General features: G+C 42.5%; 1 protein-coding gene across 1 annotated transcript in view; it reads right to left on the bottom strand.

Moving 5' to 3' along the window:
- LOC106921836 (zinc finger protein 407-like) overlaps positions 1-15,814 on the bottom strand; it is a 189,920-nt gene that overhangs the window by 61,606 nt on the left and 112,500 nt on the right. Inside the window, exons 6-8 of the mRNA XM_088014319.1 lie at positions 15,346-15,512; positions 3,855-3,938; positions 2,144-2,264 (exon numbers count right to left, since the gene is read on the bottom strand). Coding sequence (XP_087870445.1) covers positions 2,144-2,264; positions 3,855-3,938; positions 15,346-15,512 — 372 coding nt within the window. The remainder of the gene's footprint in view (positions 1-2,143; positions 2,265-3,854; positions 3,939-15,345; positions 15,513-15,814) is intronic.

Here is a 15,814-nt window from a genome sequence, read left to right as displayed (position 1 = left end):
ACAGAAGGCTGAACTATTTCTCTACGAATGCGTCGTTTTTATTTCACAAGCCCGAAATTCACTCAGACGTCGAACTCATCCAGCGGCTCCGTATTACAACCAGGTGAGGGTGTAAAAGCAAGGCGCAGGTTCGGCCGTTCGCATTCACTTCCTGTCTTCGTATTCGTAAGCCAGCAGGGTGTTTCCACCGTCTATCTACCTCCTCCCCCTCTGGATCCCCGGAACCCCTGGGGCTACCAAAATGTTAATTTGGCTTCTAATTTAGTGTTTCATTTGCTGCTATCAGTAACGATCATTATGTATCAGCCAGGGAACAATAGGGCCAAGAACATTTGGCTCGTTCTGCGGGAAAGTATCTTTCTAAGAGTCGAGTTCAGCCTAGTGGTTTGAGACGATCCTCAAATTTCACACAAAGGAGCGTGTGGATCAGTGATCCTCATAAAGTAACACAAGTTTTTTACAAATGATCTAGCTTAGAATTATTTTCAGTATGTTCAGCTTGAACAAATTTACAAAATACTGACCATCAATCAACGTAAAAAAAAAATAAAAAATTATGAGTGATGGTCTACAGAGCAAATACTCAAGTTTTTTTTTTGGAAACTATTTCCAAAATAAATTTAAAACATAACTATTAACACAAGACAGTTTCCAGGAGTTTACAACAATAAAGTCTTGATAGGTTTTATTGAGAAAGAGCAGCAATTTCAAGATGCAGCTAATGATGCTATGCTATGCTAACACCACAATAGGTTTTACTACATGAGGATCTGCTGCAAAGCTAATGGCTGAATGAAATCGACTGCACACAGCTGCCACATTCTCGTCCAGGTAGAGAGATTGCTGCAAAGTGAGTGAGACACTTCAATCGGCTGGGTTTGAAAAAAGACAAAGATAACAGATTATCTTTTTTTTGTATGTAACAAGAAATTTTCGTTTTTAAGCTCATAAACTGAATGCTACGCAACAATCTACAGCTTACTGTTCAGCATCATCCTGACTATTTTTGTTCCTTGTAAAAGGAACAAAAATAGTTGTCCCAGCAAATATCTGTTAAAAATACTAGAGCTTATTATCGGTCATTAAAAACACAAAATAAACTAATGAATATAAAGGAAGCAGAGAAATCTGGATGTAAAAAAAAAAAAACCCTCCAAGCATTCAAAACATTGGTTCAATAGACGTAAAAGGGACATTTAAGAGCTCTGACACTGGAGATACGTTAGTATCGACCAAGTTGAATATAAACTATACAAATTATTGGCTTGTAAAAATAATAATAAAAAAGGGCGACCCAGAGGTTTCTTTTTTTAAAACAGAAAGCAATAATTTGGGAACAATTATAGCTTGTCAGCATTTCTTCCCCCCCTTCTATCTGTCTTTTGTATGTAGTCGCCTCGAAAACACAGATAAAGTCTGAGTCCGGTGCTTCATTTCAGCAAAGCAGGTGTAGCGAGCCGCTGAAATGATTTTGTCATAGAAGGTGGAAAAAAAACAAAAACAAATGAGTACATCTAAAACCGATGATGGGTTTGAGATCATTCCCTTTCACACTTTCCTGCCACGATCCGGGCCGAGAGAAAGAGGGAACGAGTGAAGGGGAGAGAGGAGCAGATAGGTAGAGAGAGGGAGAGGGAGAGATGTGCAACGCCGGCCAAAACTTTTTCAATTTCACCGACAATTTCCTGTGTAATTACTGATGTGGTGTGATGGTGTTTTAATGACAGGGACCCGCCGGTGACAGTGACACGGTGTGTGAGGATGCGAGCGGGAACGTGGCTGTGTGTGTGCGTGTTGTGGAGATCTGGCTGGGCTTGTTGATGATGGCAGAGTGATGAGATGGAGCCATGCTGCGGAGATTAGACCTGTCGGCTCTCCACCGCTTTCAAGCACCGTACACACACACACACACACACACACACACACACACACACACACACACACACACACCATAAAACTCCATAAACACACAAAGCTTTTACCGTTATCCCCAAACGCTCCCCCCTTAAAATACCCGACAACGCCACCTGCTTTCTCGCCGTCAAATACACACGCTTTTGCATTCTGGCGCCCCCTGTTATCAACCTCCTGATTGTCGATGCCACTGGCGCCAACAGCCAAGTGTGGGTCAATGAGCCGGTACCTGTAGTCGCACCAGGGGCAGCGGTACGGTTTCTCTCCGGTGTGAACACGTTTGTGGCGCGACAGGTGGGACTGCGTGGTGGAGGCGAAGTTGCAGAGCTTACACTTGAAGGGTCTCTCTCCTGTTGAGGTAGAAGAAGACAGGAGGCAGACATTAGATGATATGGGAAGACAGGCACAGAAACACACACACACACGCAAGTAAAGCACTGCAGCTGACATGAAATACGTAAATAACCGAAAAAAAAAAAAAAAAAAAAACTCTTCTTGGAATTACAAACTTTGATGCATTTTATTGGAATAGTTATGCAGAACACAAAGTAATTCAAATAGTTTCATTTTAAAGATGGTGCTTTCATTTATATTCAGCTCTCATCCGCTTTCAGAAGTCACCTAATTAGTAAAACACAGAACCTGAGTGGACCAACAGCATCATGAAGACCAAGAAACACAACGCACAGGTCAGGGATGAAGCAGTGGAGACGTTTGAAGAGTTAAGGTTATGAAGCAAGAGTTCGCCACAGCTGGAAACCAACCGAAACATGGCCGCCCCACCTACTGGGTGGACAAGAAGACATGATCTCACCCTCTATGTATTAACATGGTGGTGGCAGCATCATCCTGTTTTCTTCAGGGATGAAGATGTGAGTTAGATTCAGTGGGAACTGAACTAAATTCAGAGGAATCGTGGAAAAAAGACTGTTAGAGGGAGAGAAAGAAAACCTTTTGTTTTTGACTGTGGAGAAAGTTAATTTTCCAGCATTGGAGCGAAGCTAAACATGCATCCGGAGATACAAATAAATGGCTTAGATTAAAAAAGCCATTTATTTTACAGGGGTTTTCCAGAAAACGTCCGTTTGTCTTGCCCCCATTTTTTTTTTCTTTTTCTTTTAACAGGAAGGTATTTTACTCAAAATCTTCAAGTAAGTCTGCTTCTTTTCTTTTTATTCTTAACATGACCTTCACTGCACACCGTTTGTTACTGCCTCTGTGACATTTCCACGTTGAGAGGAATGGCGATGGCCGCTTGCCTGTTCTGCAATGTTGCTGCGTAAAAGCTACGAATTCATCAAAAATAATGGCACAGTGCGACCCGTGGGAGTTTGCGTAATAAAATGTGGGGCTTCCCAGTTGCCTCAGTTGTTACGTTGTCAAATCTGTTGTCGTTCACCACACGGGTAAATCAACCGACACGCATCAGCACAGGAGAGCTGGACGGAAATTGGACGCTTGAGGTACAAAATCTAAGAAGCAAGCTGAAATAATTATTAAACACCAAATGAATATTTATAAGAGCATTAATAATTGTTGGTAGTCTGCCAGTTGTGGGTTAGAAACGGTATTTGTTTAACTATCTCAATTTCTCCCCTTCTTGGGGAAAAAAAAATAAAACACTTGTTATTGACAGCCCGTCTGAAAAGTGCAATTTCCCTAAGCGACAGAATGACATGGTGAAATGATAACTGAAATTAAAAATCTCAGATTCAGTCAGCCATACTCGTACACATGCCCGTCGACGACGGCAGCGTGTCAAACCGAAGCGCCCGTGTGAGAGCGAGACGCGGATAACGGGTCACCTGAACTGAGCGACAGTTTGCGTTTGAAGGCGTCAATCAACGACTGAGATTAAGAAAACCTGAGTTAGTTTGTGCTCGGCTCAGTTTGCATCACGAGCTCGGAGTGTGTGTGTGTGTGTATGTGTGGTGGTTTACCTGTGTGCTGGCGTCTGTGTTTGGTGAGGGCGTGTCTTGTGCCTCCTGCAAAGCCACACAGGTCACAGAGGTAGGACTTCTCTCCTGTAAAAGCAGAGTAGGAGAAGGAAGAGGCTCAACTTAGAGAAACACACAAGGAAAGATGTGAGGAAATTCTGATAGCTTAATTTAGTGCTTGTTGATCAAAGGTGTAAAAGAACAGCATGTTTAATTTCAACTACATGAGAGAAGTCGTCTCAAATAAACACGAAAAACAAATACTAAACGGCAGGAGAGGCTTCAGGTTTCGTCTTTCTAACACCTGCAGGACAGCCTTGACGCGTCTCAACAAGGGGCTATGATGGATTGTTAAGTGAAGCAAACATCAAAGAAGAGGGACATGTCTATTATTGATCTTAATGGCCCTTCTAGGGTGTGCTCAAACCAGCTCGGTTTGGTCCACTTTAATCAAACACTAGTCAGTTTGCATAGAAAGTCTGGTTCGTTTGGGGAGGTGTGGATGCACAATCGAACACTGATGTAGACAAAAATGCAAACTCTGATCCGCCGTAGGACGAACTGTGATTAAAGTGAACTCTGGCGCAGTTCAGTGGATGCTTTTGGAGACTGCTTTTGGAGACTGCTCCGAAAGCAGGAAGCGGACTGGGTAAATACAACTAAAACTATCGCGACAATGAGAGAAATGCCCCGTTGTCTTTTATCAATGACGAAGAGAAATCCTACAACCACTAAAATATGGCGTTTCTACATTGTTTGTATATTGTGAAGAAGGAAGTTGTGCTTTTGTTTTCTTATGAGGTTTTTGTAGTCCTTCCTGGTGCAGCACCACCACAGGTGCGGGGGGGGTAAAGGTGGTTTGGATTGTTTGGTACACTGCATTGTGAAAGTGAACCGCACCAGTTGAAAATGAAGCAATTCTGATCCCCAATCAAATCGAGCCTAGCGGGCTGAGTGTGTGTAAACACTCCTAGTGTGACTTATCTGCCTACGACTCATAAACATGATACTTTCGATGGACGGATGCAAAAGATCCCTTCCTGGAATGGAGCAAAGTTTATTGGTAAAGCTGGTTTCTCTCACGCTGATCCCGTTTCAAGCTGTCATGCATTTCACTCCGAGGCTGCATCAACAACCGCGAAATAAAAATCAAATGGCATGAGTGCAATCGCACTTGCCATATGGCTCTGGATTAGACTGATGAGTCTTGATGCCTCAATGTGACATTCCTGTCACCGAGAGCAGCAGCTAAAGTGCCACTGAGAGAAGCTCGGCGTTCAACAAGACAAAGAGGACGGGCATGGTGAGAAAGGGAGAAACGTGTAAAGTCGGAGCGAAGCAAAAAGCGAGAAAAGGAAAGACAGATTGAGCAGACGAGCAGAGGGCCTAGTTGGCTAACAGATGAGCCAAGCAGAAGTCACAGATCACTAGTGTATATCCATCAGAGCTCTCATAGCTAACTAATTCCTCCAATCAGATGGATCCGTGTAAATATGTCAAATGGGGGACGGGAAATTGCCAGTGTGGTTTATTGACTGTGATAAAATCTGAAAAGCACCGCTGAACATAATTACATACTTGTCAGAGCCATAAAAATTAGCTTTATTATCAATGGGATGGTTTTGTACAACTTCATTTGGGGGCGATGCCTTCCAGATGGGGAGCGTGGAGAGCTTTTTTACACTCCTCCTCTCTTCCCTGCATCTGGCTCCGTCATTAACGGCATGATGGTCTCTCTTTCTACCTCTCTCTGTCTGCCACCACACACACACACACACAAACACTCAAAGACTGCAACATTTGTGATTAGGCTCACTCAGGGAGACGAGCGCACACATTTACAGATTGGACACAGATGTGTATGCAAATGTGCGCAAACACACACACGAGCTACATGTGGTGAGCTACTGTACGCGCACATATTGGTTCGCGTGTGTGTGTGTGTGTGTGTAGACGCTGTAGGTGCCACGTTTATGTTTAACATGCAGGTCGTATACGCGTGTACTCTATGTGTGTGTTTTCTACGTGCAGCTGAGCTCCTCACACTTAAGTATTCATCCCAGTTGCCGACGGTGTAGCGCGGCTCTCGCCACACACTGATAACACATGTGGGGTGACTCTTCCAGCTGGGCCTTGGCGCTGCTCGCCTCCTCTTCGGCACAGATAGCAGCTTTCACCGGGTCCGCAGAGACCCGGCAGCCTCAAGTTTCCTCTGTTCCGCCCATTTAAAGCCACTCGACTGTGAGAGGAGTTTTAATGCAGTGCCACTTTAAAAACAACCCTAAAAAGGTACATTTGTCAGCCGGTTTGTGTGGCTTCACCGCACCATCCAAACCCAGACGTAGTTACAAAGAACAATCCTATAACTTAAACTATCCATTAAAAGATTTTTTTTCTTCTTTTTTTTTATTACAATTGCATGAAGCTGAAAAATAATCCTGAAAAAATGTTAGTTTTTTTTATTTTTTATTTTGTGCTTTTTTCCCCTCACATCAATAAAAGAATCCCTCTTCTCTGTGCTTATACAATAAAATCCGTCTGAGATGTGTTCAGAGCAAGAAAATAAAATGCGTTCAATTGTGGTGTGATATGGATATTAAAACTGACAACTATAAGTACAGTGGACTCTGTATTCACAAGGGTTAGAGTTCACCACCACCCACAAATAGATCAAGTCTGTGATTACTTGATATTTATTATAAAAATGCTTGAAACTTCTTTATTTTAATAGTTTAATTACCAAACACAGGTTAATGTGCATAAATACACACAATGGAAACCGTCTAATATCAATAATTTTCCATATTTCCATTCTTGGGTGTGCAGCCAACCAGCAGCAAGGAAAATGAATGTCATTTTCTGGTTTGGCTTTGCTGCAAATGCTAGTTAATAGTGTGTTAAGTAGCATTGTGCTAAGATATTTCAACTTCCCAAGCTGAATTTTAATTCAATTATTTTAGATGTGCTCTATAAAAAAAAACAAAAAAACAAAAAAATATTTTGAAAACGTGAATTTTTCTTAAGAAATTTGGAATTAAGTTCCAAAGAAAAATACAAAAATGAATCTGTGCATAATGAACAACAAGTAGGAATCTATCGCTTTACAGTGGTAATGCTATGTGGCCATATATCTCATCGGAAAGCAGAGTTTTGATGCACATGCCTTTGAAAATAATAGATTGCATAAATTGATACTGCAGTGATGATTGTGCAATAGAGCAATGATCAAACATTAGGCTCACTTTCTCACATTAACAATGAGAAGTTAATCACAAAGAAATGCTCATCTGTGGGCGTTTATGAGGATTTTGGTTGAAGTTGTTTCTTAACGTAGATGCTTTGCATCAGTAGAACTGGAGGAATTTCAGATTTTTAACTGGATCTCTCAGACGCACACAGAGGAAACCCAGCCAGCGAAAATGACAAGAACTACTGGTCGATTCTTCTAGCATAAAAGAAAGACATAAGTTTGAAAGGAACTTTCAAACTTTGTTTTGTAAAATTACACTAAATGTAGTTGCCTGGACCTCTGATGTAAACATGAGGGGCTAGATTTATGTTTTAGGTGCCTTCCTGGTAGACATATCGAGGAATCAACAGAAGGAAGAAAGACAGAATAACTTTGAAAATTGTTAAAACTACAACAAAGTTGGATTTTGGGAAACAAACCAAAAAAAAAAAAAAATTCCCATGTTTCGTTATTCTTGCCATAACCAAATATTAATGGAAGAATTGATTTTTAAGACATTTATTGAAATAAATATAGAAATAATTGAAGAAAAAAATAATGAGAAACCAAAGTGAACAACACCTTTATTTGCAGGTCTGTAAACTCAATGAGTTACCAATCATCTGTTCAGGCTGTTTACGCCTCTTAGAAAAAAGAAAAAAAAAAGAACAGGGCCAGTCACTCGTCCACCCCTCCCCTCTCCATCTCTCATTACGACCAACGCTACAAGACCCCACCACAAAAAAAAAAAGAAAAAAAAAAAAAGAAAAAAAATCTATAGCCATCGATTCCTTTGCCCAGCCGCGGTCGCCACAATTATTCCTGAGGAGGAAACGTTGGCGATAAATTACATGTGTGCTTTTCATCTGCTGCTGTGCGGGGCAGAGCGCCGTGGCGACTGGGGCAGAGGGGAGAGAAGGAGGGAGGGCTACTGGGAACAACGCTGCCATCAAACTGGAGGATCAGCACAGCACTTACAGGATCTCCGACACGTTCTCAGACCTTGTTGATCTTTGTCATGTTGCCACATGACAACAGTGAACTTCAATGTTTTCTTTAATGAGATTTTACACGACACAAATACCTTTTTATTTTTTAAAAGTCTGGGAACAAAAAAACAAAAAGTCACTGAAACGTGTAGCACATATTTAAGCAAATCTTCTTCTGAGGTATCGCACTTTTAGACTGCTGTGGATGGAGAGCCTCTTTTAACGTCAGTTTTTAAGTTGACTTGATAATTTTATTTGAACCTAAGCCATTCCACTGGATGTCTAACCAACATCAGGGCATCATGCTGCCACCACCGTGTGCTACAGTCAGGATGGCATGTCTAAGGTGTTTTCCTCTACTCCCTCCATGAAAGGGCAAACAATCAAATTTTGCTTTCATCTGCCAAGAGCTTGTCTTAAGTCGCTCGAGGCAAACTGGACATTTGAAGCTATTTTCATTCAAGAATCTTCTATAACTCCTTTAATTGCATCGATTACTGCAATGGTGTCTTCATAGGTCAAAAAAACGAAATCAGACAGGTGTAGCTGATCCACAAGGCCGCTGGCTTTCTGACTAAAACCAGGAAGCTGAATCACATCACCCAGTTCTAAAGTCCTTCCACCGGCTCCCTGCAGCCCAGAGAGCAGACCTTAAAATACTGCTGATTTAGTTTATAAATCATTGAACGGCTTTGCACCAAAATACATTAAAGATCTGCTGTTGTTGTATCAACCTTCCAGACCTCTCAGGTCTTCTGGTTCTGCTCTGCATCCTCAGAACCAGAACCAAACATGGAGAAGCAGCATTCAGCTTCTATAAGCCACAAATCTGGAACAAACTTCCTGGAACTGCTAAACGGCAGAAACACTGAGTTTCTTTATATCTGAGCTAAAAACCCACCAGCTTATAGTTGCTTTTGAACCATAATAATAGAATCATTGACCGACATGTTTGATGTGTATTGATGCTTTTGACTATGGCGTTTGACGAAATTCAGTGTCTGTTACACGTTTTCATAACTGTTGACTGTATGTGTTTGACGTTTTTATGTTTTCATGATGTAAACCACTTTGACCTGTTGTTCCTGAAATGTGCTCTACAAATAAACTTGACTGATTGATTGATTTACACATATCATGAAGAGACCCGTTAGCTTAACCATCATGCCTTTGGACGGTGGGAGGAAGCTGGGATACCTGAAAACTCACACATGCGCTGGGAGAACTCAGTCAAAGTTTGATTTCATGTCTGAAGTTCACAATCATTCAGATGAAGATTCAACAGAGTTTGTTTGGCAGATCAAGGTTCCAAAGAACATAAACCAGGTCAAAGGTCAAAAAAACACCTTTTTAGGTTTGAACTAGAAACACGTCAGCGTAAAGGAGAAACTTTAACGTTCGCTGTATGTTGATAAGAATCCTCCGCCTTTGTTCCCATGATGCTCTCCAACCCTACTGCTCCTGCTTCGAATTAAACAGCAAGACAATAAAAGCACTTTAAAGTCAAACTATACAACCTTTTCTTTGCATGTGTGTGCAGATTTATACATACAGTGCGTCTGTCTGTGTGTGTGTGTCTTTTAAATAACCCCGGAGGAGTCAGCATGCAGCTATAATTGCCTCCCTCATTAGTTATGTTTTAGCAGAAGCGGATGGGAGGGCAATTAATTTTACCGCTTAATTTCTGACACGGAATCCGCCGCTGTATTGATGTGCCCGCCATTTTGGGTCTCATTTTTCAGCGAAATTAATTGACAAAGTGCGAAGATTTATCAGAGGATCGCCAGATTAAGCGACAAACTGAAGCAATGAGGAAATCAATTGCCTCCCCTGCATTCCCGGCCCTCCCCGCCGCTCGTAACACCCAAGTGCCTGGGAAAAGCTGGGCGGGTCAGATACAGTGCGCTTATTTATTTATTTGAGTCGCTCGTTCATCAGTTGTAACAAATGACCCTGGCAGCTGACGAACACTGAAGCCCCCCAAACCCCCTTCGTCACTGGCCTTCTCCCTCTTCCTCAGACATGACTGCTGTGTGAGCCGGGGAGCGATTAACATAAAAAACACACAAATCAAGAGCGGGACAATGAATCCTGTAGAAGGAAGGAAACGGACGGTAGAGGTGTAATTCCCCCCTACACTCCCTCCGACAACCACCACCCCGTCCGTTATAAATGTATTTTTTTTAAACTGAAAGATTTGAATATCCCAGGAGCTTTATTTACACAATGACAGATAATGTTTGAACAATGGTGCACAAAAAATGTGGTTTTAGTAGAGCAAAATGTATACCTACCTAGCTTGAATTGTTAACATTTAATGACAAACACTTCGACTTTAATGATGAATTTTTCAAAATGAGAATCACTGAAAGGCAGTGCTGACATAGGCATAAAGTAAATGAGGTATGTTATTTCAGTTTTTAACCTTTAAGCTAATAAGTTAACATTGCCAGCTAACAGCGTTGTAATTTCCATTTTTAACCTTCAGGCTAATAAGTTAGCACTGCTAGCTAACAGCATATTTTTTGTTTTCTACCTGTAGGCTAATAAGTTAGCGTTTCTAGCCAACCGCGTAATTTCCATTTTCTACCTTTAGGCTAATAAGTAAGAATGCTAGCTAACAGCGTTATGAAGCTAACAGGTTAATTAAAAACCCTTTTTGTTCATATTTGAATCATTGTTTGGTGTATACAAATAAATGTTTACAACTTTTTATTCCACATTCAGATGATTTTTTTTCTTATAAGCCCTCTGTTGCCCTATCACAGACTAGCTACCTGTTCAGGATGAACTCTTCCTCTCACCCAACGGCCGCTACAGACTGGCACCAGCTCCCTCTGGCTGCAATGGACCTCCAACTATTCACGGTTCAAAAGTTGTGAATGCACCTAATTGCAGATTTTAAAGTAAATTACTCATAGAAAATCTGTGTGTTTGCAGATTATTTTGTAGAACATGTTCTACCTGACATGGCTGGCATTTGCAAAGCATCCAATCGAGGGTCTGCATTATTTTCCTTGCCGCCGATTGGCTGTACCCTCAAGAGCGGACTTTTTCAGTCTTCTATTAAAAATGTAGACCGACTGTGATGCAGTTTCTGCTCCATAACTGGCCTCGTCTGAAGGAGTTTTATAATAGATGGAAACATCCTGCGCATGAGGAAGCATGAGAGCCTTAAAAATCTTGCACTACTAACTTTTGGTTACATCACCTTTCTCATAAGGAGCCATGTAGGTGATACCAAAATCTGGAAAGACATGATCTAGTTGTTAAACCGTTTCCATTGTGCTGACTGAGCAGAGGGTTGGACCTGGATACAGAATATATCGTGTATCGTGCTGTGTGGTCAGCATCCCTCAGATTAACTACCACCGCCCTCAGTAATGCCAGCATGTTTCTCTTGCAACATTCCCTGGATTGGTCTGCTCCCTTTCATGACTACAATCAGCTCAGAATGTGATAATATGATAATTCAAAACCGAGACTCATTGCTTGCATGCCCATCGCTGATTATTCCTCACTTTGTTTTACTGAGTGAATTTTAATCTTCTGTTTACACACAGTAAACAACACGAAGCCTGGCTTTCCATTTCATCTCAGCGCTGTGAGGAGAAGAAGTGTAAAATGTTGAAACAATTTATTTTTCAGCTATATGTCAACATATTCTCAGAGTTCCTCCATATTTTCAAGTCAAAATTACACGTTTTTCCAGACTCAGATTTCCAGTTTTTATTGTAATTTAAACTTAGCTTTGACTTCAAGCTGATCCTCTCATAGTAGTTGAAATTCAGGACGGATGGATTGGAAAACCTCAGTAGTCAGGCAGTTTCAGGATTACCTACCAAATAAGGTTTCTGGTGTTGCAATTCTCATCAAATTTCTTGTTAAAATTCACAGTTTACCACAACAGATGCAAAGAAAAAAATGGCTGGTGATCAAATGATACATGGGGTACAATGCAAAGGGCTAATTGCTTGCATTGACTAAAATAACATTCCTTAGTGTGGATGCTGTTATGGAGTTAAAAAGGAATAGAAAATGGCTAAAATCAGCATTGGCAGGTTGAACCTTTAGAAACAAAACAAAAATATCTACTTACACTTAAGATACAGCAAGTTATGCTTGTGTTCAACACAAGAACAACACAGACTCTACTCCTCCACGTTGCCCCCGCCTCGGGCATTAGGACCATAGCTCACATCCTCTCCGTTCCTGACAGCTCTGATCTCTGGACAGATCAGTTCAACTTCTCAATCTCTTTATTTTATTAGTATTGCATCGTAGCTCGGCGAAGGAGTCGATTTATAACCCCTAAACAGATCACAAACATGCAGATAATATTTCAGCGTGTCAGGTGGGCCCCCGGAATGTGATTGTGGCGACGGGAAGGCTGCAGCTAACCGTCCAACCCGGCACCAATTACCGACAAAGGAGTGTTGGAGGTCACGGCGGTGCAAATTGCGTTAGCGTTCCGAGTGTCGCTAATCAAGTCAGGCCTTGTCGCTCACTAGAAATGAGGTTGTTTCAGGTCTGTTCTTAATTCCCTCCGCTTTCATATTTGCTCACCCCCTGATCTTTCAAGTTCTCTTATTCAATAACTTTTTACCATCTCAATCACCCTCTCTCTCTCTTTTGAGCGCGTTTTCCCTCCTGCTGAACTCGCACAAAGACCCGAGCACGCAAACACACACACACACACGCGCACGCGGCACCTCGCTCCTCCGCAGGTGACAGCTACGGTGACAGTGTGACGCCAGCCGCCTGATGAGGAGTGATGAGAGCTGGAAACTAATGAAAATAAAACGTCTAATTATGTCAGAGACGCCTTGACGCTACATCACTGCTAAAACACATTTAGAATAACATCCAGCAAATCTTGGACGCGCACGCACGCACACACACAGGTTTGAGAGTCCGCGCGCACAGCGGGCGCCTGTGACGGATGGAGGGTTCTGCTGCAAGCGCTCAGTCAGCCTGTCAGGCCGGTGGCTGCTGCTGCTTCTGTCATTGACTTAAAAGGGCATCAAGGAGCCATGTGTGGGACATTACCGAGGCCGAGGGGAAACCGCTGGGCTGCAGCATAAAGACACTTTCAAAGAGGCTGACTTGGGCTCCTATCGAGGGGCTATTATTCAAGACAGTATCCTCCCACCGCCCACTGAACCATCTGTCGATCCAAAGTTTTTAGCAAGTAAAAAAAAAAAAAAAAAACACCATTCAGTGCAGCAGCACAGTGTGTTTTATCGGATCTGCAGAGACGAAAAGGAGCGGTGGAATTGGAAAGACAAGCCGCTGCACAGAATTAAGGTGGCATAATGAAAATGTGCACTAATCTGAAAACCCATGATCCCCCCCACCACCCCCTAACCCCCCCGTTTGATCTTGGCTCTGCTTAGAGATCCATCGCTTTTCTGGAGATTTCAGTTCGGATACGATGAACGTGAAAGTTGGGTCTTTCCGCCGCATCAATTTGTTGATTTAAATTAAAGGAAACTACCTATACTAACTTTAATCCTGATGTTGCCCTATTAGTGGGGAGTTGCAGTGATATTACAGCATGTACAACATGTTTACATAAAAAAAAAAATTTTCTGCATTTTCTTACAAAGTCCAACTCTTTTTTTTTGCTTTTACATAAACATTCTTCTTCTGAGGATTATTTTTTTGCTCGGATTTGCATCATTTTTTTTACCCCCTCCCCTCAAAAGGCAACACAAACCGGTCCACAGTGTGGAAAAAACAAAACAAAAAAAACTCTCAGGCATCAGATGGATTTTACCAAAACATGCTTAGTGACCAGCTGGATTCGAAGAAAACACACTCTGTGTCCAGATGGAGCCTTTTGGGCGGAGGGGGGAGAAACCACACAGCTTCAGCCGTTGGATTTGGAAACGCACGCCACCTTAATAGCCCCTGCGACGTGACCCCCCTCCAATTGTTGAGGGCGGCAGAAAACAAAAACAGAAGAATCCGAAGATTCCCCCGCACTGCTCATCTTCTCCCCTTTAAACTATAAATTGGCCGACGAGGCGTCTCATAACAGTCACAGTTCTATCAGGATCAGGAGGTTGTGTTTAACCGTCCAACTGGCTGCCAAGAGCTGGCTCCACTTCGCCTGGATGTTCATAACGACTACAGATGGACGAGCGGCGGCTATTATTGGCCCAAACTTGTGAATGTTCCTTCTAGCCAAGGCTGAGAAGATTCATGGTAAATGTGAGATTTTCACAGTTCACATAAACTTCGTTTTCGCTCACGTCCGCAGCCATAAAGTGGATTTTAGCGGATCCAAGCACGGATAAACAGCTCTTTGTCCCAAACTTGTCGACTGCCCATAAACCTCAAATCTCATGGAACCCGCCCTTTAGAGTGCCACTCGTAATGTCTCGCAAACGCACTCCTGCCCTGTGAACTTTTTCTTTTTTTGTGTACATTTTGCCACGTTGCAACCACAAAAGTTCATTGTGTTTTATTGGCATTTTGCACGAGGCCGAAACAAAAGCAGCGCACAAATGTGAAGTAGAGCCGAAAAAGGTACGGGCTTTGCTGATCTTTCTTTACAAATGTGAAGACGTTGCCCGTTCTTTGGAAATGAATTCACGCTCAGTCAGACGGAGAAGGAGAACTTCTGTGAACATCAATTTTCAAGTATTGCCACAGATTCTCAGTAAGATTTTGACGTGAGTATGCTTTAATCCAAATCGTTCGCCTGTAGCTTTAGCTGGATAATAATGACCGCCCAGCTGGAAGGTAAAACCTCTTCCCAGGTCTCTTTTTAATCTCTGCTGGCTGTTCCTCCAGGATTCTTATTAGTTTTCCTGCCAAAGGAAACCATTCCCACAGCATGACACTCTCTCTACTGTGTTACACAGCAAAGCTCCTCCCCACACAAAACAGGGCCCAGTCAGAGCAACTTCTTCCACATGCCTCTAGTAATTTCTCCTACTAACAGCAGATTTGCAGAATGTACGACTAATACTTGTTGTGTCATTAGATTTTCCCACCTGAGCTGAGGATCTCTCAGCTCGATTACACATAACAAATGAGCTACTTCTTTTTTTAAGTTGGAGCTCCATTCTCTCTTTTTCGGTGACTGAAGACTATGAGCTGCGCTTGATTTAATTAAAACGGGGTAGCATGAACAAAACCATTTATGTTGAAGTTCAAGGTTGCAATGTCAAGAAGTTCAAGGTGCAAAACACGTGTTTTTGCACCCCTTTTTTTGTGGCTGGAGGACGGGAGGCGCGGCCGCTGAGAATCGGTGTCTGTGTCTCACCGGTGTGCGTCCTGTAGTGGTCCTTCATGGCCGACAGGTTGAGGAAGGCGTAGTGGCAGGACGGCCAGATGCACTTGTACGGCTTCTCCCCGTTGTGCAGTTTCATGTGGTTGTTCAAGGCCCACTTTTCGCTGAAGGAGCGGTCGCACAGCTCGCATTCAAACTTCCTGTGGGAGGGTAAGAGAGGCAAGAGGAGAGGGACCAGGAGGAGAGAGCAGGGGATAAAACAAGGAGTTATTTACTGATCCCAAAGCTGATGTTAAAAAAAAAAAAAACAGTAGAAAATCTACTGAGAAAAAAAGAAAGAGAGAGAGAGAGGAAATGGGGGTTTGCTGGGCACTAGTACTTACACCCACAGAGCACGGGGGCTGTGTGATTGTGTTCTGTACATCCAAACACACACACGCGCACGCACACACACAGAATGCAGTTGGCTGCTGGTGTGTCATGTCTGTATAAGCAGGCATTG

Source organism: Poecilia mexicana, unplaced genomic scaffold (assembly GCF_051168715.1).
Source record: "Poecilia mexicana isolate PSO_F unplaced genomic scaffold, ASM5116871v1 scaffold_16, whole genome shotgun sequence".
NCBI lineage: Eukaryota > Metazoa > Chordata > Actinopteri > Cyprinodontiformes > Poeciliidae > Poecilia > Poecilia mexicana.
The sequence above is the reverse complement of the archived record's forward strand: the minus strand, read 5'-3'. Positions and strand labels throughout refer to the sequence as shown.